This window comes from Theropithecus gelada, chromosome X (genome assembly GCF_003255815.1).
Source record: "Theropithecus gelada isolate Dixy chromosome X, Tgel_1.0, whole genome shotgun sequence".
Lineage (NCBI taxonomy): Eukaryota > Metazoa > Chordata > Mammalia > Primates > Cercopithecidae > Theropithecus > Theropithecus gelada.
In genome coordinates, this window is record NC_037689.1 from 2056085 (window position 1) to 2082615 (window position 26531).

At 37.3% G+C, this 26531-nt stretch overlaps 1 protein-coding gene and 1 pseudogene across 4 annotated transcripts in view; one reads left to right on the forward strand and one right to left on the reverse strand.

The window, feature by feature from the left end:
- Window positions 1-26531, reverse strand: part of FAAH2 (fatty acid amide hydrolase 2) — a 228966-nt gene that overhangs the window by 104298 nt on the left and 98137 nt on the right. For all 3 annotated transcript variants that reach the window (XM_025372131.1, XM_025372129.1, XM_025372128.1), the window contains 2 exons: window positions 7654-7789; window positions 5397-5514 (listed from right to left, as the gene is read on the reverse strand). In XM_025372131.1, the coding sequence (XP_025227916.1) occupies window positions 5397-5514; window positions 7654-7789 (254 nt within the window). The remainder of the gene's footprint in view (window positions 1-5396; window positions 5515-7653; window positions 7790-26531) is intronic.
- The window catches only part of LOC112615450, an 8892-nt pseudogene continuing 6014 nt past the window's right edge, over window positions 23654-26531 (forward strand). Inside the window, exon 1 of the transcript XR_003117370.1 lies at window positions 23654-24642. The product of XR_003117370.1 is annotated as a T-complex protein 1 subunit zeta-like (transcript). The remainder of the gene's footprint in view (window positions 24643-26531) is intronic.

The following is a 26531-nucleotide window of genomic DNA, read 5'->3' on the forward strand; positions in this document are numbered from 1 at the left end:
TCATAGGTGGGAACTGAACAATGAGATCACTTGGACTCGGGAAGGGGAACATCATACACCGGGGTCTATCGTGGGAAGGGGGGAGGTTGCATTGGGAGTTATACCTGATGTAAATGATGAGTTGATGGGTGCTGACGAGTTGATGGTTGCAGCACACCAATATGGCACAAGTATACATATGTAACGAACCTGCACGATATGCACATGTACCCTAGAACTTAAAGTATAATAATAATAATAATAATAATAATCCATAAAATATCAAAAAAAGAAAGAAATATTATTCAGCCTTAAAAATGTAGAAAATTTTGCAATTTTCAACAATATAGATGGACCTGAAGGGCATTATGTTAAGCAAAATAAACCAGATACAGAAAAACAAATGTTTTATAATATCATTTATTTATGTAATCTAAAAAAGTCAAATTCTTAGAAGTAGAGAGTAGGACGATAGTTGCCAGGAATTGGGGTGGTGTGAGGGGATGAAATAAAGCTATGTTGGTCAGAGGGTACAAACTTTCATTTATATTTGTCATTATATATTATATGTGTGTGTGTGTGTGTATATATATGTGTGTGTGTGTGTGTGTGTGTAAGGGTACTAATATTAGGGTACTCCAGAGAAGCAGAAGAAATTCCTTCTCCTTTTCTGAAGTACCATAATAAAGCCACTTTGGAAGACAATCTCAAGGTTTCTAACAAAGCAAAGTATATTGTGTTCCTTGGTACTACCTAATTGAATAGAAAACTTATGTCTATGGAAAAGGTGCACATAAATGATTATAACAGTTTTTGTTCAAAGATTACAATATTTTGAAACAACCAAGATGTCCTTTAGTAGGTAAATGGGTAAAAAATGGTGGTACATCCTTACAATGAAATATTATTCAGAGATAAAAAGAAATTAGTTACCAAGCCACAAAAAGACATGGAGGAAACTTAAATGCATATTTCAATGTGAAAGAAGCAAGTATAAAAAGGTTACATAATTTAGATTCTAAATATATGATATTAGGTGAAAGGCAAAAGCATAAATACAGTAAAAAATCTGTGGTTTCCAGTAGGAGTGGGGAGAATGTATGAATAAATAAGTGATGCACAGAAGTTTTTTGAGTGGTAAAAAAAAATCTGTATGATATTGTAATGATAGTTACATGCCATTATGCATTTGTCAAATGCTGTAAAACTGTACTATATAAACACTAATGTAAACTGTGGACTTTAGTCAATAATATATCAATACTGTTTCATCAGTCATGAAATATGTACACTACTAGTGAAAGAAAGAGGGGCTACCCATGGACTCTCTGTACTATCTGCTCAATCTTTTGGTAAATATATAACTGTTCTAAAAATAAAATCTGCTAATAAAAAAATTCAACAGCACACAAGGCCTTGGTATCTTTTTCTACAAAATAGGTAAAAGTAAGGTGTTGCTAGGAAATATAGAAATGATAAAAAGACCTGGATTATAAAATATCCTCAACAAAGTGTGATGCCATAACTCCTTTCCTTTTAGTCTGATTTAGAAACAATTACAGACCAACATCAGTTAACAACTATTGAGTTTCTGCTACAAAATCAAAAAAGCTCGCTCTTTATATTGAACCTGAAACTGGACAAAGTTCAAATTGCTATATAAAGTTACTAACTTTAGAGAAATATTTAAATATATTATGCCATATTAAAATTCTGGAATACTAAATCCTTAATATTTTTATTCTCCTGAATCAAAATTTTCGTTTCTTCTTGGCTATTTATTCTGATGGGAGAAGCTTAACATCATTTTCTCAACTTCCATAATAAAAATTGCTAATTTGATTTTAGTTGCTATAAAATATAGCCATCCTGTCCTAAAACATGGTGTTTTTCTGACAATAGCTTGGGAATGGTGGAGGTGGCACACATACTTACCCCACCTCCAATGATGTAACAATGTCTTTCTCTATTCATCTCCTCCCTCCTCAGATACACACATCACTCATTCTCATGTTCCTCCACTTCCTCCTTTTCAGAAAATATACAGAAACAAAGAGACATAAACTAATTTATTCAATGACAGATTACAGAACAGCAGGCCTGTTGGTGTTTCAGAAATGCCTTTATTGCTGTGATGGAATTTTGTAGTGTGACTAGGAACATTATAAAAAGGAATGATAATTGTAATCCCAGTGACACGGATTATATAGGCTATGGGATTTATCCACCAACAACTCAAGCTATAAAACTAAGTTTCTCTTTTTATTCAAAACTCATTTAAGGACTCCTAGTAAAGTTCCGTAATTTTTCTCTGGTAGGTTGTACATCCTTATTTTTAGAGTCTGTAGGCATTTTGTAGGATTTTCTATTTGCCTTCTCTGTTTTCCTCATTCTACTTTTTATCTGGTTATTGCTGATAGATATGTTAGCTATGGTTTTTGATATTTTCATTGTACATCCTAATTTAGGTTGAACTCATTTATTCTATGAGTTTTTAAATAGCACTCTTTGCATTTAACAAGAATATACTCACATCTTATTCTATAAATAATTATTGATTTGTCTTTTTTTCATAGTCACACCTCTTATTTCTAATTTCTCTTTGGCATACTTTCTATAAATAATAATGGTGATGGTTAGCATGCTTACTTTATTTTATATTTTAAAGAGATTGCCCTGGATTTCATGTAGATAATATAAAAAAGAACATAGTATGGCAAAAATTAATTTTTAATCAGAAACAGACATCTGAATTTTATAAAATGGTTTCTGGAAAAATATTGAGGTTATAAAATTTATCTTATTGAATCAACTGGTAAAGCATACAACAGTATTATAGATCCTTGTATTCCATACACCAACCTTCACTAGAGCCTGTTCTAAAATTATCCAATATGAAATGAAACTCTTAAATGAATTCACATGTATTTCAATCTGTCTCTTTTTTTAGCAGGCGACTATTTTAAAGTATTATTTCAAACTAAACTATTCTATGATAGCTCTCCCTGCTACTTGATGCCAACAGGTGATGAGGTCTGCAACATTGTCACTTCTGAGACTGCAGAGAAAGTTTCAGTAACAGTGACACTCTTGGTTAGTATCACAAGTGAAAACCCCATTTAGGAAAATTGGCTTTTCATACGCATGAATTTCAGGCCAGCAAAAATATCATTTTAATATTGTAAAGGGAAGGGTTTGGGGTCAGAATATTAAATTGGCTAGAGAATTTGGTAATGAAGAGTCTGTACATTAAGTTATTAACATTTTTGCTTAAGTTACAGAACAGGAAGTGAGGTAATTCTACTGTGAGAGCAACTTATATGGACTAAAAGTTCAATGCGAGTAATTTACTTCCATTCACTTACTTTTGTCCTTCTGCACCTGGCTTCATAATTTTGCATTTATCCTCCAGCTCCCCAGAAAAGTACCCATTTGCTTTGCCACTAGCATTCTATGGTTTATCAACCCAAGCAACCGAGGAATAGTATCTTAATTTTTCTATAGTTCCTCCTTTAATTACTTGTAAGTCTTAACATTTCTTGTGTTTTTACTATTCACTTACATATCTTCTTTTATAATTTTCTTTTCTCCTTTTCCTGTGTCCCTGGTGGTATTTCTCTTATAATGGGTTATAGCCTGTATAAGGTTAATAATCCTCTATCATTTTTATTGACAGTATTTTCTATGATTTCTCTCTTTTAGATATTATTATTTCCCATATGTGAAGCTATCTTAATACATGTAAAAAGTTAATATAGGAAGAAATTCTGTTTCTGGGTTTATAACCTATGAAGATCTCACTTTTCTCTTTTCCTCTTTTAATACTAATGCAAAGAGTGCTATTTAAAAACTCACAGAATAAATGAGTTCAACTTAAAATAAGATATATGATGAAAATATCAAAAACCATAGCATTACAAAAAGAAATTTAAAAATCCACTGAGTTTTTATATGAATTACATTGTACCTATAGATTTTTAAAAATGCATAATTTTATAACATGATTTTCAAATCTAGTAACACAGTAATGTATTCACATATGCTGTGTTTACATTTTGGTTTTTTTTGTTGTTGTTTTTGTTTGTTTGTTTCTTTTCTTTGTTTTTTTTTTTAGGCAGAGTCTCGCTCTGTCTCCCAGGCTGGAGTACAGTGGCACGATCTCAGCTCATTGCAACCTCCGCCTCCTGGGTTCACACCATTCTCCTGCCTCAGCCTCCCGAGTAGCTGGGACTACAGGCACCCGCCACCAGGGTATTTTGTATTTTGTTTAGTAAAGACGGGGTTTCACCATGTTAGTCAGGATGGCTTCGATCTCCTGACCTATGGTTTGAATGCATCGCCTCCAAAATTCAGGTGTTGCCAATGCATTAGTATTAAGAAGTGGGGCCCTTAAGAGGTGATTAGGCCATGAGGGCTGCCCCTAGTTAATGCAATTACAGCCATTTCTTAAAAGGCTTCATGCAGCCTTAGCAGCTGTCTCTTCCACCCTTCTGCCATGTTTCTCCCTTCTGGAGAATGCAGCAAGATGGCCCTCACCAGACACTGAACCTGCCAGCACCTTGATCTTGGACTTTCTTGTCTTCAGATGTGTGAGAAATAAATTTTCGTTCTTTGTAAGTTATCGAGTCACAGACATTTTTTCATGGTGGCACAAAACAAAGACAGAATATAAAAGCCATCTTCCACCACACTTAAGTTTCTTCTAGTTTTTACACATATGTTTCATAATTCATAAGTATTGCAAAACAATTTTGACTAGTGGTTTTTGGTCTATTTAGATGATTCTAATTTAGAGATTATTCGACTTTCACTAGAACACTTTCCTAATTCTTACTGTGAGTTGTTATACTGATTCCCTTGAGGATTGAGATATACAATTCCATTGCTTCCAAGTAATAATCTGTATTATTATTAAGTAGTAGTAAAAAAAAAAAATTACTTTTAAAATTTGATAGAGCTGTTCCCCTTATTATTCTTCTTTCCCAAATGAACCTTTGTTTTTAAAAAGACAAATTTGTTTTATTATTTCATCTGATTATAAAAGCATTTTAAAATAAAGCTCAGGCTAAAATGATTGCATATATAATGTTGTCTCAATTACCTAAAATGTACATCTACACATGAGCATAGAAGAATCACTGGATAGATACATACCAAATTATTAATAACGGTTACCTCTGAGCAATTTATTTATTTGATTTATCATACTTTATTTTCAAAGTACTCATTTCATTACTAAAAAATAAAATATCTAAAATAACCATGAAAAATTACACCCAAAATTGCTTAGTATAAGTTCTGAAAACCTTAATTCCGTATGCTAACACAGAAATATTTGGCAGAAAGTGAAGTAAAGGGTTCAGAATAGCATCTCCTTGACTAAAAATAATTCTTAAACAAATTTTATTTAAAATTACCTTTTTCTGAGCCAAAATGAGATCTTGTTCCACTTTGGACATTAAAAATGAGCCTCCATCATGTTCCATCCAGTAAAATTTTAAGTCTTTTAAATGTACCTTTGTGTCTAGTTTTAACCTGTGGAGCATTAAAAGGAAACTGACGTCAACAAATTATTTAGATATCCTTACTAGTTCAATCCTGACATCTGAGCTTCAGCTCTAATGAAGTATTTTTCCCTGAGCACTGTGTGCCAGAAACAGTGTTATACCTTTAGAATTTAGATTTGCATTTAAGAAATGTACTTGAGCTGCAGGGGAGAGAATGGTTTGAAATGCATCAAAATTGTAGACATAGTGACAAATCAAAATGCTTTGGTAGCAGTTAATGGTAGAAATGATTGTAGCCTGAACTAGAACTGTAACCATGATGATGGAGAGATATATAAAGATGTAAGAAATCATTAGTAGGTAGTTTCAATATGACTCAGCATTGCTTAGATGTAATGACTGAGAAAAATTGGATATGAGGCTTTAGCAACTGGGTTGATTTTGGTCATCCAATCACTGGGATTGGGCAAGAATTGAAGTAGTGGATCAGGTTTCTGGAGCTTGGAAGAAAAATAATATCAGTTTTAGATATATTGAGTTTCAGTTATCTGAAATGGACAGTCTTCCTGTAGTAGTAAATAGACAGTCCTCTAGCTTAAGTGAAAAGAGTGAGCTGAAGAGGTAGATTTCAGCATCATCTGTGTATGGAAAATGGTTGAAGTGGCAAGGCTAGATGGAGTCATTCTGAGAGGGTAAGTAGAAAGAAGACAGAGAAGTAAACCAGGTCCTTCTAGAATACCAATATATAAGAGATGAACAAAGGAAGGAAGAGCCAGTAAGGCAGATGAAAGGAAAAGGAGCAATATCAAAAGGGTGGACTGTCCATAACACAAAGCATAAATGCTTAAGGGGATGAATACCTACCCCATTTTCCATGAAGCAATTATTATGCATTACATGACTGCTTCAAAATATCTCATGTAGCCCATAAATATATATACCTGCTATGTACCCATAAAAATTAGCAATAATTTTAAAAAAGATTGTATCACAGGAGCCAAGGGCAGAGTTTGTTTCAATAATGATGGAGTAATATCAATACTGCCACCAGTTATAATGAGGTAATGAATGGTAAGTATTGAGAAGCAGTCATTATTCTTAGCAAAAATGAAAAAAAAAAAAATCAGGGACCTTGGCAAGAATAATTTTGGTGGTAAAAACCAGTTTGTAGTGAATTCATTTATGAGATGGCAATGTGAGAATTTAGAGTCAATGAGTATAATTCACACAAAGGGTCTGGCAATGGGGCAAAAAGCAGCATAGAGTAGTGGCTTAAGGGGAATAAGTGGCTAAAAAAATTTTGTCTCATTTTAAGATGAGAGATACTTAGGATGTTTAATTATAATGACAAGGGTGCATAAGTGTGTGTGTGTGTGTGAGAGAGAGAGAGAGAGAGAGAGAGAGAGAGAGACAGAGAGAGGTTAAAGTCATACTAAGGTGAGATAAGTAGTGGAACAAAGACCTGAGAGAATAAGAGAACATAAGATCAAGAGCATAACTGAAACTACTTATATGCTAAAGCAAAATGGAAAGATATTTTCTCCACTCTAAAAGGAGAAAAGAATGAATGTTGGAGACCTAGAAAAATGTGATGGTAAGAAACTGAAGTAAGTTACATATAGATTGCAATTTTTTTTTTTTTTGATGAGATAAAATGTGGGAGTATTTACTTGAGGGTAAAGGAAAGGAGAAGATCACAGGTTTGCTGGAAATGGAAATAATTTGAAATCACTGCTATAGAAAATGTAAAAAAAAAAAAAAATAAAAAAAAATGCTGTCTATGGAAACCGATTTCCAAGCAGCATTGATGCCTAGGTGAGATTGGAAAGTATGTATATGGTGACAGATGGCAGAAGAGTCAGAAAGGCTGAACTTGAAGTGCACATAGTCCTTATACTCAAATTCACAAATGAACAACAAAAAGATTCACCGTTTCCATCCCAAAATAAGGCCTCTCTTTGTATTTTCTCAGTAAAATACTTTTACACGGCATCTTCCCAATTTGTGAATCATGGTATCCACTTATTAAGTATATAAAGGCTCTCTCATAAATATCTGCAATAATTATTTGCTTGAGGACTGAAAGTCTACCTCTATAACATTAATAAATAAAGAGAGAATGAATGTCAGGATAAGAGTCTGAGGAAATAAAAATAAATGAACATACCTTTTGATCCCAGGTCCTGCCATGACCTTCAACATGGGGGCCAGGTCTTCAGCATAGCGGCACATTGGACCAGTGCACTGAAACAACTCCTGGCCTCCCACAGCCATGGGAAACTGACCTTTGTTGGGAACCACACCTGAAAGGTTAGACACTCAGGTTAGCTGCCCAAAATAAGACATGATCTCTGCATGTTGTATTTCATTATGGTGTTTATCTTAAATATTTTTTCTCCTGGTTAAAACTTTTCAGGTCTTCTTATATCTCATTGTGGTAGTTTTACAATTTTATTAGCTTTCTTAAAAGCAGTGAATTTTTTTTTCCAAATAGAGTACAATGAAGAACTTCAATATAAAACAGCCAAACCAGAGCTACTCTGATGGAGAAATGGTCCCTACTTATTAGACTATTCTCTCTTTCTGCGATGGTTCTAACAGCCTGTAGAGCCTATATGGATGAGGATGAGTTAGAATACAGATTAACAAATCTACTGGCCTAGAGGATAAAGTCAACATTCCTTTAACTTGTATACAAAGCTCTCTGCAACCTGATACCTAAACAGAAGCCATAACAAATTGTTTGCAATTTTCCACAAAGAACAGGCTATTTTAATGCTCATTTATAACTTTGTTTATGTCATTTCCACTGCCTATAAAATATTTCACAATTTAATATGCTAGATGGATAACCAGATTTCAAGACTTAAGTGAAACTATAAGTCCTTTCTTGATCACCTACAATCTCTCAGCCCAAAATCTTCTTAAGCTGATAAGCAACTTTAGCAAAGTCTCAGGATACAAAACTACTGTGCAAAAATCACAAGCATTCCTATATACCAATAATAAAGATCCAAATTATGAATGAGCTCTCATTCACAATTGCTAAAATGAAAATAAAATATCAGGAATACAATTTACATGGGATGTGAAGGACCTCTTGACGTACAAACCACTACTCAAGGAAATAAGAGAGGACACAAACAAATGGAAAAACATTTCATGCTCATGGATAACAAGAATCAAATTGTAAAAATGGCCATACTACCCAAAGTAATTTATAGATTCAATGCTATCCCTCTCAAGGTACCATTGACTTTCTTCACAGAATTAGAAAAAACTACTTTAAATTTCATATGGAACAAAAAGAGCCCATTTAGCCAAGACAATCCTAAGCAAAAAGAACAAGCTGGAGGCATCATGCTACCTGACTTCAAACAATATTACAAGGCTACAGTAACCAAAACAGCATGGTACTGGTACCAAAATAGATATATAGACCAATGGAGCAGAACAGAGGCCTCAGATATAATGCCACACATCTACTACAATCTAGTCTTTGACAAACCCGACAAAAACAGGCAATGGAAAAAGGATTCCCTATTTAATAAATGGTGCTGGGAAAACTGGCTAGCCATATGTGGAAAACTGAAAGTGGATCACCTCCTACACTTTATACAAAAATTAAATCAATATGGATTAAGGACTTAAATGTAAGGCCTAAAACAATAAAAATCCTAGAAGAAAACCTGGGCAATACCATTCAGGACATAGGCATGTGCAAAGACTTCATGACTAAAACACCAAAAGCAATGGCAACAAAAGCCAAAATTGACAAATGGGATCTAATTAAAGAGTGTCGGCCGGGCGCGGTGGCTCAAGCCTGTAATCCCAGCACTTTCGGAGGCTGAGACAGGTGGATCACGAGGTCAGGAGATCGAGACCATCCTGGCTAACACGGTGAAACCCCGTCTCTACTAAAAAGTACAAAAAACTAGCCGGGCGAGGTGGCGAGCGCCTGTAGTCCCAGCTACTCCGGGAGGCGGAGCTTGCAGTGAGCAGAGATCCAGCCACCACACTCCAGCCTGGGTGACAGAGCGAGACTCCGTCTCAAAAAAAAAAAAAAAAAAAAAGAGTGTCTGCACAGCAAAAGAAACTATCATCAGATTGAACAGGCAACCTACAGAATAGGAGGACATTTTTGCAATCTATTCACCTGACAAAAATCTGGTATCCAGAATCCACAAGAAACTTAAACAAATTTACAAGAAAACAAAAACATCAAAAAGTGGGCAAAGGATATGAACAGACACTTCTTACAAGAAGACATTTATGTAGCCAACAAACATATGAAAAAAAAAAGCTCATCATCACTGGTCATTAGAGAAATGCAAATCAAATCCACAATGAGATACCATCTCACGCCAGTTAGAATGGCAATCATTAAAAAGTCAGGAAACAACAGATGCTGGAGAGAATGTGCAGAAATAAAAACGCTTTTACATTGTTGGTTGGAGTGTAAATTAGTTCAACCATTGCAGAAGACAGTGTGGTGATTCCTCAAGGATCTAGAACCAGAAATACCATTTGACCCAGCAATCTTATTACTGGTTATATACCCAAAGGATTATAAATCATTCTACTATAAAGACACATGCACACATATGTTAATTGCAGCACTATTCACAATAGCAAAGACTTGGAACCAACCGAAATGCCCATCAATGATATATAGAAAGATGTGATGATTTTCTCTATCAATGATGAAGAAAATGTGACATCCATGTCCTTTGTAGGGACATGGATGAAGCTGGAAACCATAATTCTCAGTGAGCTATCACAAGAACAGAAAACCAAACACCACATGTTCTCACTCATAAGTGGGAGTTGAACAATGAGAACATATTGGCACAGGGAGTGGAACATCACACTCCGGGGCCTGTCAGGGGGTGAAGGGCTAGCGGAGGGATAGCATTAGGAGAAATATCTAATGTAGGTTACTGGTTGATGGGTGCAACAAATGGCACGTATATACCTATGTAACAAACCTGCATGTTCTGCACATATTTAAACGATTATTTGTGGAGAAGATTAATAATATCAATGAACACGTAACAACACTTATCAAGACAAAAAGAGAAAAATACAAAAATGATCAGTATCAGGAATGAAAAAGGGATACTATTACAGATTGTACAGATATAGTACAGCCTGTAGTTATACTACAGTTATAGTAGATATAGACACAAGGATTAAGATAATGAAACAGAATAATATCCAGCCCACTTGCTCTTGTTGCTGTTACCTGAATTAAAATAAAGATGACACTGCAATGCAGTTGGGAAAGTATAACCTTTACCACATAAACTTTTGACACAACTCAATATACACATAGAAAAATAGTAACTTTCAATCTTATTTCATACAATACACAAAAACATGTATCTAATAGATTGAAAACCTAAGTGCCAAAGGAAAATGAATAAAGCATCTTTAAAAAAATAAGAGAATATCTTTATGGCTTTGGATGGGCAAATGTTTCTTAAATAGGACAAACAAAGCATTAACCAATGATAAAACAAACTACCCAATAAAAAAGGGCCAAATATTTTATCAAGGCTTTCTGCAAACAGAAATCCAAATGGCCAAGAGATATATAAAAAGATAGTAATTCTTCCAAACCATTTTCTATGATATTACAACAAGTTGCAAGATTACCCAAGAAAAGAAGAGAGAAGATCCAAAGAAGCTCAATTAGAAATGAAACAAGAGACATTACAACCAACACCAGAGAAAGACAAAAGATCACACAAGGCTAGTATGAACACCTTTATTAGCATAAACTGGAAAACATAGAGGAGATGGAAAAGTTCCTGAAAAGATACAACTCCCCCAGCTTAAATGAGGAAGAATTAGAAACCCTAAACAGACTAATAACAAGGAAAGAGATTGAAATGGTAATAAAAAAAAAATTACCAAAAAAAAAGTGCAATACCAGATGGATTCACAGCTGAATTATACCAGAAATTCAAAGAATTGATACCAATCCCATTGATGCTATTCCACAAAATAGCGAAAGAAGGAATCCTCTCTAAATCATTTTAGGAAGCCAGTGTCACCTAATACCAAAACCAGAAAGGACATAACAACAACAACAAAAAAACTACAGACCAATATCCTTGATGAACATGGATGCAAAAATCCACAACTAAATACTAGATAACTGAATCCAACAGCATATCAAAAACATAATCTACCGTAAACAAGTGGGTTTCATACCAGGGATGCAAGGATCATTTAATAGAAACAGGTTAATGACTTGTGTCATTAATGTAATACACCACATAAACAGAATTAAAAATAAAAATCACATGATCTTCTCAATAGACGCAGAAAAACATTTGACAAAATTCAGCCTCCTTTCATGATTAAAACCCTCAGCAAAATCAGCATACAAGGGACATACCTCAGTGTAATAAACGTCATCTATGGGAAACCCACAGCCAACATAATACTGAATGGGGAAAAGTAGAAAGCATTACCTCTGAAAACTGGAAAAAGACAAGGATGCCCACTCTCACCCGCTCTATTCAACATAGTACTGGAAGTCCTAGCCACAGCAATCAGACAAAAGGAGGAAATAAAGGGCATCCAAATCGGTAAAGAGGAAGTCAAATTGTCACTGTTTGCTGAAGATATGATTGTATACCTGGAAAACCCTAAAAACTCCTGCAAAAAGCTCCTAGAACTGACAAATGAGTTCAGAAAAGTTTCAGGATACAAAATTAATGTACACAAATCAGTAGCTCTGCTATACACCAATAGCTACCAAGCTGAGAATCAAATCAAGAACTCAACCCCTTTTAAAATAGCTGCAAAATAAATAAAATACTTAGGAATGTACTCAACCAGGGATGTGAAAGATTTCTACAAGGAAAACTACAAAATACTGCTGAAAGAAATCATAGATGAAACAAACAAATGGAAACACATCCCATCCTGATGGATGGATAGAATCAATATTGTGAAAATGGCCATACTGCCAAAAGCAATCTACAAATACAATGCAATCCCCATCAAAATACCACAATCATTCTTCACAGAACTAGAAAAAAAAATCGTAAAATTTATGTGGAACCAAAAAACTGTCTGCATAGCCAAAGCAAAGCTAAGCAAAAATAATAAACCCGGAGACAACACATCACTTAATTTCAAACTATACTAAAAGGCCATAGTCACCAAAACAACATGATACTGCTTTAAAAATGGGCACGTATACCAATGAAACAGAATAGAGAACCCACAAATAAATCCAAATATTTACAGCTAACTGATCTTCAACAAAGCAAACGAAAACCTAAAGTGGGAAAAGGACACTCTATTCAACAAATAGTGCTGGAATAATTGGCTAGCCACATCTAGGATAATGAAACTGGATCCTCATCTCTCATCTTATACAAATATCAACTCAAGATGGATCACCTATTTAAATCTAAGACCTGATACTATGAAAATTCTAGAAAATAATATCGGAAAGACCCTTTTAGACATTGGCTGAGGCAATGATTTCATAACCAATAACCCAAAAGCAAATGCAATAAAAACAAAGATAAAGAGGTGAGACTTAATTAAACTAAAGAGCTTTTGCATGGCAAAAGAAACAGTCAGCAGAGTAAACAGACAACCCACAGGGCAGGAGAAAAGCTCCACAATCTATACATCTGCCAAAGGACTAATACCCCAAATCTAGAAAGAACTCAAACAAATTAGCAAGAAGAAAACAATGCCATCAACAAATGGGGTAAGGACATGAATAGATAATTATCAAAAGCAGATATACAAATGGCCAACAAATATATGAAAAAATGCTCAATATCACTTATAATCAGGGAAATGCAAATCAAAGCCACAATGCAATACCACCTTACTCCTGCAAGAATGGCTATAATAAAAAATTTTTTTAAAAAAATAGATGTTGGCATGGATGCATTGAAAAAGAAACACTTCTACACTGCTGGTGGGAATGTAAACTAGTACAACCACTATGGAAAACAGTGTGGAGATTCCTTAAAGACCTAAAAGTAGATTTACCATTTGATCCAGCAATCCCACCACTTCGTATCTACCCAGATGAAAAGAAGTCATTATAAGAAACAGATACTTGCACACACGTTTATAGCAGCATGGTTTGCAATTGCAAAAATATGGAACCAGCCCAAATGCCCATCAGTCAATGAGTGGGTAAAGAAAATATGATATACCATGATATACCATGGAATACTACTACTCAGCCATAAAGAAGATTGAAATATTGGCATTTGCAGCTACCTGGATGGAATTAGAGACCATTATTCTAAGTGAAGTAACTCAGGAATGAAACACCAAACATCGTAAGTTTACACTCATACGTGGAAGCTAAGCTATGAGGATGAAAATGCGTAAGAATGATATAATGGACTCTTGGGACTCGAGGGAAAGGGTGAAAGGAGGGTGAGGGATAAAAGTCTATATATTGGGTACAGTGTATACTGCTCGGGTGATGGTTGCACCAATATCTCAGAAATCACCACTAAAAAACTTATTTATGCAACCAAACACCACCTGTTACCCAAAAACCTATTGTAATAAAAATAGTTTATAAAATTAAAAGTGGTTAATATAGTAAGTTTTATGGTGAGTATATTTTACCACAATAAGACTAATTAATTAATTAGTTAAAAATTCTATCACTACTTTTGTTTAGGAAGAGAAGTAATCATTAAACAAGAAATGTCACCACTAATAAAAGAATTTTTCACGGCCGGGCGCGGTGGCTCAAGCCTGTAATCCCAGCACTTTGGGAGGCCGAGACGGGCGGATCACGAGGTCAGGAGATCGAGACCATCCTGGCTAACACGGTGAAACCCCGTCTCTACTAAAAAATACAAAAACTAGCCGGGCGAAGTGGCGGGCGCCTGTGGTCCCAGCTACTCGGGAGGCTGAGGCAGGAGAATGGCGTGAACCCGGGAGGCGGAGCTTGCAGTGAGCTGAGATCCGGCCACCGCACTCCAGCCTGGGCGACAGAGCCAGACTCAGTCTCAAAAAAAAAAAAAAAAAAAAAAAAAAAAAAAAAAAAAGAATTTTTCAAATGATCTGGAATATAAAAATAAAGATATTCAATTTGGGAACTTGGAAAAAAACAATCAATAAACAAATAACCCCATAAAAAAGTGAGCAAGACACATGAACAGATGCTTCTCAGAAGAAGACATAGAAGTATCCAACTAACATACAAAAACAATGCTCATCGTCACTGTAATTATTGGAGAAACAAAAATTAAAACCACCAAGAGATACCATCTCACACCAGTCAGAATGGCTATTACTAAAAAGTTAAAAAATTACAGATGCTGGCAGGACTGCAGAGGAAAGGGAATGCTTATACATATTTGGTGGGAATATCAGTTGGTTCAGTTCTTTGGAAGGCAGTTTGGTGATTTCTCAAAAGAACTAAAAAATGAACTACTATTCCACCTATCAATCCTATTACTGGGTATATACACAATGGAATATAAATCATTCTACCAAGAAGATACATGGATCCATATGTTCATCACAGCACTATTCACAATAAGAAAGACATAGATTCAAACTAGGTATCCATCAACTGTGGACTGTATAAAAAATGTGGTACATATACACAATGGAATATTATGCAGCCAAAAAAGAAGAAAATCATGACCTTTGCAGCAACATTAATGCAGCCTGAGGCAATTATTGTAAGTGGATTAATGCAGAAATTAAAAAAACCAAAGACCACATCTTCTTACTTATAAGTGTAAATTAAACATTGGGTAAACATTGACATAATGATAGGAACAGTAGACACTGGGGGCTACAAGGTGAGGATAAAAGGGAAAGTGTTAATGGTGGAAAACCTATCAGATACTATGCTCACTACCTGGGTAACAGATTCAGTCATACCCCAAACCTCAGCATCATGTAATATACCTTTTTAAAAACCCTGCACATGTATCCCCTGATTCTAAAGTAAAAGTTGAAAGTAACCTAAAAAAAAATAAAATAAAATTAGAACTGTGATCTAACCCAATCATCCCATTAGTGGGTATATATTGAAAGCAAAATATTGTTCTACCTAAAAGACACAAGCACCTGCATGTCCACAGCAGCACTATTCATAATAGGAAAGACATGGAATCAAACTAGATGCCCATCAATGGTGGATTGGATAAAGAAAATGTGGTATTTATACATCACAGAGTACTATGCAGCCATAAAAAAAGAATGAATTCATTCGCAGCAACATGGATGGAGCTGGAGGCCAATATCCTAAGCAAACTAACACAGAAACAGAAAACCAAATACTGCATGTTCTCACTTATAAGTGGGAGCTAAACATTGTGTACACATGGACATCGAGTTTAGAAAAATAGACGCAGGAGACTATAAGCTTGGGGAGAGTTTGAAGTGGGCAATGGTCAAAAACGTACCTATTGGGAGCTATGCTCACTAACTGGGTGACAGGTTCAATTATATGCCAAATCTTAGCATCATGCGGTAGACCTTTGTAGCATACCTGCAAATGTACTCCCTCAATCTAAAATAAAAGTTGAAAATAAAATAAAATTTAAAACCAACAAATTTTTGATACTTATTTGTGGCCAAACATATGATGTATCCTGGAGTAACTTCCATGTGCTGTTGACAATAATGTGTATTGTGCAGCTGTTGAGTGGAATGTTCTGTAAATGTCTATTAGTTCCATTTGGTCTAGAGCAGTGATCCCCAAACATTTTGGCACCAGGGAGTGGTTTCATGGGAGACAATTTTTACACGCAGTGTGTGGTAAGGTGGTTTTGAGATGAAGCTGTTCCACCTTAGATCATCAGGCATTAGTTAGAGTCTCATAAGAAGCACACAACCTAGATCCCTTGCATATTCAGTTCACAAAAGGGTTCACACTCCTATGACAATCTAATGCTGCTGCTGATCTGACAGGAGGCAAAACTTATGTAGTAATGCTTACTCACCTACTACTCACCTTCTGCTGTGCAGCCAGTTTCTAACAGGCCATGGACTGGTATTGGTCCATGGCCTGGGGGTTGGGGATCCCTGGTCTAGAGTATAGTTTATATCTGATTTTTCATTAATTTTGTGCCTAGATAATCATTCCATTGCTGAAAGTGAATGAAGTCCCCAACTATTATTATATTGCAGGCTACCTCTCCATTTATATCTAATATTTGCTTTATATATTTGTGTGCTCCAGTGTTGGGTACATATATATTAGCAATTGTTATATCCTTTTGCTGAATCAACTTCTTTTCATTATATAATGATCTTCTTAACCTCTTTTCCCAGTTGTTGATCTAAAGTGCATTTTACCTGAGTATAAATACTTCTCACTTTTGGTTCCATTTGCATACAATATCATTTTTGATCCCTTCATTTTCAGTCTATATGAACTTTTACAGGTAATATGAGTCTCTCGTGGGCAGCATACAGCTGGGTTATGTTTTTTTTTAAACCTATTCATCCACTTTATATTTTTCAATTGTAGAATTTGATTCATTTACATTTAAGGTTATTATTGGTTGCTAAGGACTAGCTTCGGCCATTTTGTTAAATTATTTGTATCCTTTGTTCCTTTCTTCACTTCTCATTTTTTTTTACATTTATCATTTGGGGATTTTCCATAGTAATAAACTTTGTATTCCTTCCCCTTTCTTATATGTTTATGTGCTGTAATTTGCTTTTAGTGGCTACTATGAGACTTACATGAAAAACCTACGGTTATAATAAATTATTTTAAGTTGATAACAAGTTTGGTCACATAAAAACATTATAGATTTCTTAAAATTCATAACTTTGTATCTCCATTTGCATGTTTTAATATTTTGTGTCCACTTACAACTTATTGTAGCTATAGGTACTATTTAACCTTGTGATTTTAACCTTCATAGAGATTTTGAAAAATTATATTACATTATGATAATGGAGTGTTCTGAATTTGATAATAAATTTACCTTTATTATAGTTCCTTATGGTTTCATGTTAGTAATTATATTTTTACTTCCAGCTGAATCACCCCCTTAAGCATTTAATGTAAATATAATTAATGGTGAGTTTCCTCAACTTTTGTTTGTCTGGTAAAGACTTTATTTCTCCTTCATTTTGGAAGAATAGTTTTGTTGGGTATGGCATTTTTATCTCAATTTATTCCCCAGCACTTGGAATATACCATCCCATTCTCCTTAGCCCTGCAAGCATTCTGCTGACAAGTCTGCTGTTAGTCAGATGGAGATGCTTTTATATGTGACTTGACAATTTTCTGATGTTTCTTTTGTAATTCTTTTTGTCTTAACAGTTTGATCATAACAGGCCTCAGAGATGACCTCTTTGGGTTGAATCTGTTTGGAGTCCTTTGAGCTTCATGGATCTGGATATCCATATCTATTCCAAAATTTGGGAAATTTTCAGCTATTATTTTGTTAAATAAGCTTTCTGTGCTTTTCTCCATCTCTTCTACTGAAATCTCTAGAATGCAGAAGTTCGATTAATAATGTACCACCTATTTCGTAGGTTTTCTTTGCTCTTTTACATTATTTTATTTTTATTCCTTTTGACTGGGCTATTTCAAAACCCATTCCTCAAGTTTAAAACTTCTTTCTTCTGCTGGATCTAGTATACTGTTGAAGCTCTCAGTCTTATTTATTTCATTGGCTGAATTCTTCAGCTCCACAATTTATGTTTGTTTCTTTTCCATTGTATCTATCTCTTTGATCAATTTCTCATTCATACTAAGACTTGTTTTTCTGATTTTGTTGCATTGTGTGTCTCTGTACTCTTCTATATTTCTGAGTTTTCTTGAGTCATTATTTTGAATTACTTTTTTTAAAAAATTAGAAATTTCCATTTTGGGGGGCATCAGTTACCACAAAATTATTGTGTTTCATTGGTAATGTCATATTTCCTTGACTTTTCAAGTGTCTTGTGTCCCTATATTAATACCCATGCATAAGGTGGAATGGTTACCATTTCCACTATTATCAAGTGTCTTTCATGTGGAGATACTTGTACCTGCTGATGTTTCCTAGGGCTTGGTTGGGTAGGGTGTGCTGGCTTTGATTCCAGTGAGTGGAATGGCATAGTCTCTATGCAGTTCCTTCAGCTGTAGTCAACACCAGCAATGCCTTTGTGAGCATCAGTGTCTCTGGTGCTGCTCCACTGTGGGTGGGACATAAGCTGTTCCACATACAGAGGGAGATCACGGCATGTGCATTCATCTGTGTGTTGTTCCATGGGGTATGCCACCAAGCTCTTTTGTGTGCCAAGAGAGCATACAGTTGGTCTTCTGCTTGTCTGCTGTTCCCCTTAGGGCAGGACACCAGGCTGGTTCTCACATCAAGAGAGTGCTCAGCTGGCCCACCAGCTTGTGCACTGCTCCCACATAGGCAAAGCATGAGGGTGCATGGAGCTGGCCTAGCTCTTTGTACTCAGCTTCTGTATCGTGCACAGCACTAACTATTCTCTGGGTTTGGGGGTGGGGGTGGGTTCAATGTGCCTTGTGTATTTGGCTGCTAGATTTGCAGCTGTTTTGCTGGAGCCAGGCTTTGAGTAGCCAGGGTTAGGGTATGGTAGACACTGGAATGGGGTAGACGGAAGACCTCCTAGGCAGCTTGTTCCCAAGGGGAATGAGCCATAACAGTTTGGCTGAGTAATGGTGCACTACCAGGCATGAGCATGCTGTAATGACGCAAAACCTCAGGCATGGAGGGATGCAGTGGTTACTGCCCTCATGAGCAAGACACAATATAGCAGTGGCTCCAGTTATAAGACGGCACTGTGCAGCAGCAGCTTAGGTCAAATAAGAAAGGGGGCAAATGTCAGCTCTTCCTTTAACAATGCAGTTGTGTAAAATCCTGGCATCTTCCCAAACTTGGCTCAACATCTGTGAGGACTGCAGGATTCTTCAGCAGGAAGGACTGCAGATGTCCATGATCTTAATAGGGGCTGTTAGAAACCTCCTTCTCCCTTTTTGATGCAGAGGGAAGTCCCCCTTAGTTCTGAGTGAATCCCATTTGAGGAGATAAGGTAGCAGCAGCAGAGTGCTTTGCTTCCTTGTGCATGAAGCCATCCTAAGCCTACATGTTCCACAGAGTCTCTGCTACTCCTTTGCTGTGCTCTAGCATTCATTTTCAAATAATAGAGTTAAAATGTAGCGGTTTATTCACTGTTTTTGTCCTTATTTTATGAGAGGGACAAGTATAAAGAGCTTCTAAACAGTCTTGCTGATATCAATCCTTTCTAAAAAATTTTAACTTTTTATTTATTCTTTACTAACTGTGTGTAGCAGTAAAGAATATAATGGCCGGGCGCGGTGGCTCACGCCTGTAATCCCAGCACTTTGGGAGGCCGAGGCGGGCGGATCACAAGGTCAGGAGATCGAGACCACGGTGAAACCTCGTCTCTACTAAAAATACAAAAAAATTAGCCGGGCGCGGTTGTGGGCGCCTGTAGTCCCAGCTACTCGGGAGGCTGAGGCAGGAGAATGGCGGGAACCCGGGAGGCGGAGCTTGCAGTGAGCTGAGATCCGGCCACTGCACTCCAGCCTGGGCGACAGAGCGAGACTCCGTCTCACAAAAAAAAAAAAAAAAAAAAAGAATATAATGACTAGCAGTGCAATTTAGTGTCACTGTCTTGTTCATGCTAATGTGCAGCCACTTTGGATAACATTGCTTTTGAAACATGACTACAAATGTCAACATAATGAAAAGGGTCAATTATATCTTAGCATTATTGTAAAATAATTTTGACTTCATGGACCCTTGGACACATTCTAAGTTAACCTTAGATGCTGACATTTTGCACTTTCCTTTATAATAATCAACATCTTAACTGAATATATTATTACTTATATATGCTGTGTATGATATATTTCAATGTTTAAAATGTAATGCAAGGTCATTGTGTATGAGTTTATACAACACACAGATAAATATAGGAAAAAGTCATTTGACACACAACCCCATGAACATCTGAGCTAGCAAAGAGAACTGCCTGGAGAGTTTGCAGACACAGAACTCCAGCCTGTATGGAGTCCAGAGGTTTTGTGTAGAAATGACTGCAATGGAGCACAGTCATGGCTGCCAACTCCCCAAAGATTGCCATATTCCTCCAGGCTGCTCTAGCCTTTGTTGGAACTGAAAAGAACATGGCTGTGTTGCCTGTGGGACAGGGCCAGTCTGATCTGAGCTCCCGCTTATCTGCCAGCCTCTGCCAGGGTCCTGCCTAGCTACACCCACTTGCAGTGCAGCCTCCACTGTTTACCAGCATCCACTGCCATCGATCCCTCAGTGGCAAGCCCTGCTTAACTGTTGGAGTGCTTTTGCAGACAGACTTCCAGCAGCACATGACCACCCACAGCTTTCCCTTGTGGGTGTATTGCCCACAGCCTCCCCTCATCACCCTGCCAGCATGCACATGCGTATGGAAAACACACCACCCTGCTGGCATGAGCAAGCTTTGGGACCCCTGCTGCCCCATTGATGTGCACCCATGTTGGGAATGACCATCAGCCCACTGGAGTACCTTTGCTAGCAGTGTCTGTCAGTGTTGTTGCCAATGGGCTGGGAACACATTGGCCCCTCCAGGGCAACAGATATTTAACCCCCAAGGGGCAAGAGAATAAAGCTGTGGACTAGGTCCCAGTTCACCAGGACTAGAGCATGTAGCCCAGGAGTGCTGAGCTGAGCCTTAGCCCCTGAAAGCATCTGAAAATGATGCCAATCAACTAAACCTAACTTATACCAGTCAAACCTTCAAGAATATCAAAGAAAAAGAAAAGCAAAAGCCTCATCCAAAAGGGAGCAACTCCAAAGACTAAAGGAACATTAGTCCACACAGATGAAAAAAAAAAAAAAAAGAAAGAAAGAAATAGTGCAAGAACTCTGGCAACATTAGAAGTTACAGTGTCTTCTTACCTCCAAACAACGGCACCAATGGTTCTTAATCAAACTGTAATGGCTGAAATTACACACATAGAAATTAGAATCCAGATGGCAAGGAAGTTCATCAACATACAAGAGAAGGTTGAAAAACATAAAAGGGACACAGTAAAATAGTTCAAGAGTTGATAGATAGCTGCCATTTTAAGAAAAATACAAACTGATCTGAAAATGAAAAATTCACTACAGGAAATTCAAAGTGCAATTGGAAGCATTAATAACAGAACAGACCAACCTGAGGAAAAAATATCGGCACTCAGAAACTTCTCCTTTGATTCAACATAGGAGAACGATGGTAAATAATAGAGAAAAAATGAACAAAAGCTCCAAAAAATGCAGGATTCTGTAAAAAGACAGAACCTCAGACTCAATGGCATTCCTGAAAGAGATAGAGAGAGCAAGCAATGTGGAAGAAATATTGGAGTATACTGTCCATAAAAACATTCCCAGTGTTGCTAGAGAGATCAGCATGCAAATATAGGAAATGCAGAGAACCCCTGCAAGATACTACATGAGACAACCATGCCAAAAGCACAGAGTCATCAGATTCTTCAAAGTCAATGTGAAAGAAAAAATTTTAACGGCAGCTAGAGAGAGGGAGCATGTCGCCTACAAAGGGAACTCATTAAGGCTAACAGCAGAACTTTCAGCAGAAGCCTTATAAGCCAGAAGAGAGTGGAGGCCTATAATCAGCATCCCTATACAAAAGAAATTCCAACCATGCATGTCATATTCTGCCAAACTAACTTCATAAGTGAAAGAGAAATAAAATCTTTTTCAGACAAGCAAATGCTAACAAAATTTGTTAATATCAGACCTGCCTTGCAAGGGGTCCTTAAGTGATACCTACAGCCGCAAAAACATACAGAAACAACCACACAGTAAAAGTGGGAAACTTCAACATTCCATTGACAAGTTAAACAGATAATCAAAGTAAAAAACTAACCAAGGTATTCTGGACTAAATCTTGATACTTGATCAATTGGACCTAATAGATATCTACAGAATACTCCAACCAACAGTCAAATATACATTTTTCTCATCTGTATATAGCATATATTCTAAGCTCAATCACATGCTCCATCATAAAACACATCTGAACTAATTTTACAAAATGTATAATAACAACTATACTCATAGACCACAGTGCAATAAAAATAGAAATCAATACCAAGACAATCTCTCAAAACCACATAATTACATGGAAAATAAACAACATGCTCCTGAATGACTTTTTGGTTAAGATGGAAAGTAAAGCAGTAATCAAAAAAACTTTTTGAAATTAATGAAATCAGAGTCAATACATACCAGAATCTTGGGACACAGGGAAAACCTGTTAAGAGGAAAGTGGGGAGTGCTGAACACCTACATCAAGAAATTAGAAAAATCTCAAATTAATACCCTAACATTACACGTGGTGGAACTAGAGAAGCAAGAGAGACTCTAAAGTTACTATTTAAAAAGAAATAACTAAAATTAAAGAAGAGCTGAACAAAATCTAGATTGCAAAATCCATACAAAAATAAAAAAAAAAAAAACACAAAAGCTGAATCATTGGAAGAATCAACAAGGCTAAAATACTAGGGGATATATTAGCAAAAAAAAAAAGGAGATGATCCAAATAAGCACAAGCAGAAGTGATGAAGATTATGTTGCATGTGACCACACAGAAACACAAAAAATCCGCAGAGACTATTACAAACACCTCTCTGCACACAACCTAGAAAACCTAGAAGAAATGAATACATTCCTGGAAACTTACAATCTCCCAAGATTGAACTAGAAAGAAACCGAAACCCTGAAAAGACCAATAATGCATTCCAAAATTAAATCAGTAATTTAAAAACTACCAAGAAAAAAGCCCTGCACCAAATGGATTCATAGCCAAATTCTGCCAGATGTACAAAGAAAATCTGATACCCATACTACTTAAATTATTCCAAAAAGTCAAGAAGGAGGGACTCTTCATTAACTCATTCTGTGAAGCATGAATCATTCTGACACCGAAGCCCACAAAAAAAGAAAAAACCTACAGGCCGACATCTATGATGAACATAAATGCAAAAATCCTCAACAACATACTAGCAAATGAAATTCTGAAGCATATAAAAAATTAGCTTTATTTCTGTGGTGCAGAAATTGCTCAACATATGCAAATCAATGAATGTGATTAACCACATAAACAGTTTTCCTTCAAAAAATATATGACTATCTGCTGCACCAGCTATGGGCTCTCAGCATTGTTTCCTTTTCCTCCGCTGGAGCAGCTATGGTGGCGGTGAAAACCCTGAACGCCAAGACCAAGGTGGCCCGAGCGCAGGCGGCCCTGGTGGTCAACATCAGCGCCGCGCGGGGTCTGCAGGACGTGCCAAGGACCAACCTGGCACCCAAAGGCACCGTGAAGATGCTCGTTTCTGGCGCTGGAGACATCGAACTTACTAAAGACGGCAATGTGCTGCTTCACGAAATGCAAGTTCAACATCCAACAGCTTCCTTAATAGCAAAGGTAGCAACAGGCCAGGATGATATAACTGGTGATGCTACGACTTCCAATGTGCCTAATCATTGGAGAGCTAACGAAACAGGCGGATCTCTACATTTCTGAAGGCCTTCATCCCTGAATAACCGCTGAAGGATTTGAAGCTGCAAAGGAAAAGGCCCTTCAGTTTTTGGAAGAAGTCAAAGTAAGCAGAGAGATGGACAGGGAAGCACTTATAGATGTGGCCAGAACACCTCTTGGTACTAAAGTTCATCCTGAACTTGTAGATGTCTTAGCAGAGGCTGTAGTGGACTCCATTGTGGCCATTAAAAAACAAGATGAACCTATTGATCTCTTCATGATTGAGATCATGGAGATGAAACATAAATCTGAAACTGATACAAGCTTAATCAGAGGGCTTGTTTTGGACCACGGAGCAGGGCATCCTGATATGAAGAAAAGGGTGGAGGATGCATACGTCCTCACCTGTAACGTATCATTAGAGTATGAAAAAACAGAAGTGAATTCTGGATCTTTTTTTTACAAAAGTGCAGAAGAGAGAGAGAAAAACTCCTAAAAGCTTAAAGAAAATTCATTGAAGATAGAGTAAAAAAAAAAAAAAAAAAAAAAAAACTGAAAAGGAAAGTCTGTGGTGATTCAGATAAAGGATTTGTTGTTATTAATCAAAAGGGGATTGACCCCTTTTCCTTAGATGCTCTTTCAAAAGAAGGCATAGGGGAGCGGAGCAAGATGGCCGAATAGGAACAGCTCCAGTCTCCAACTCCCGGCATGAGCGACACAGAAGACAGGTGATTTCTGCATTTTCAACTGAGGTACTGGGTTTATCTCACTGGGAGTGCCTGACAATCAGTGCTGGTCAGCTGCTGCAGCTGGACCAGAAAAACCTGAAGCAGGGGGAGGCATTGCCTCACCTGGGAAGCACAAGGGGGAAGGGAATCCCTTTTCCTAGCCATGGGAACTGAGACACACAACACCTGGAAAATCGGGTAACTCCCACACCAATACTGCACTCTACCAAGGATCTTAGTAAACGGGTACACCAGGAGACTATATCCCAAACCTGGCCAGGAGGGTCCCACGCCCACGGAGCCTCCATCATTACCAGCACAGCGGTCTGCGATTTCGCTGCAAGGCAGCAGCCAGGCTGGGGGAGGGGCGCCCACCATTGCTGAGGCTTAAGTAGATAAACAAAGCGGATGGGAAGCTCGAACTGGGTGGAGCTCACAGCAGCTCAAGGAGTCCTGCCTGTCTCTGTAGACTCCACCTCTGGGGACAGGGCACAGCTACACAACAACAACAACAACAAAAAGCAGCTGAAACCTCTGCAGACGCAAACAACTCTGTCAGACAGCTTTGAAGTGAGCAGTGGATCTCCCAACACGGAGGTTGAGATCTGAGAACGGACAGACTACCTGCTCAAGTGGGTCCCTGACCCCTGAGTAGCCTAACTGGGAGACATCCCCCACTAGGGGCAGACTGACACCCCACACCTCACACGGTGGAGTACACCCCTGAGAGGAAGCTTCCAAAGCAAGAATCAGACAACTACACTCGCTATTCAGCAATATTCTATCTTCTGCAGCGTCTGCTGCTGATACCCAGGCAAACAGGGTCTGGAGTGGACCTCGAGCAATCTCCAACAGGCCTACAGCTGAGGGTCCTGACTGTTAGAAGGAAAATTATCAAACAGGAAGGACACCCACACCAAAACTCCATCAGTACGTCACCATGTTCAAAGACCAGAGGCAGATAAAACCACACAGATGGGGAAAAAGCAGGGCAGAAAAGCTGGAAATTCAAAAAATAAGAGTGCATCGCCCCCTGCAAAGGAACGCAGCTCATCGCCAGCAACGGATCAAAGCTGGACGGAGAATGACTTTGACGAGATGAGAGAAGAAGGCTCCAGTCCATCAAACTTCTCAGAGCTAAAGGAGGAATTACGTAGCCAGCGCAAAGAAACTAAAAATCTTGAAAAAAAAGTGGAAGAATTGATAGCTACAGTAATTAATGCAGAGAAGGTCATAAACGAAATGAAAGAGATGAAAACCATGACACGAGAAATACGTGAAAAATGCACAAGATTCAGTAACCGACTCGATCAACTGGAAGAAAGAGTATCAACGATTGAGGATCAAATGAATGAAATGAAGCGAGAAGAGAAACCAAAAGAAAAAAGAAGAAAAAGAAATGAAGAAAGCCTGCAAGAAGTATGGGATTATGTAAAAAGACCAAATCTACGTCTGATTGGGGTGCCTGAAAGTGAGGGGGAAAATGGAACCAAGTTAGAAAACACTCTTCAGGATATCATGCAGGAGAACTTCCCCAACCTAGTAGGGCAGGCCAACATTCAAATCCAGGAAATACAGAGAACGCCACAAAGATACTCCTCGAGAAGAGCAACTCCAAGACACATAATTGCCAGATTCACCAAAGTTGAAATGAAGGAAAAAATCTTAAGGGCAGCCAGAGAAAAAGGTCAGGTTACACACAAAGGGAAGCCCATCAGACTAACAGCAGATCTCTCCGCAGAAACTTTACAAGCCAGAAGAGAGTGGGGGCCAATATTCAAAATTCTTTTTTTTTTTTTTTTTTTTTTTT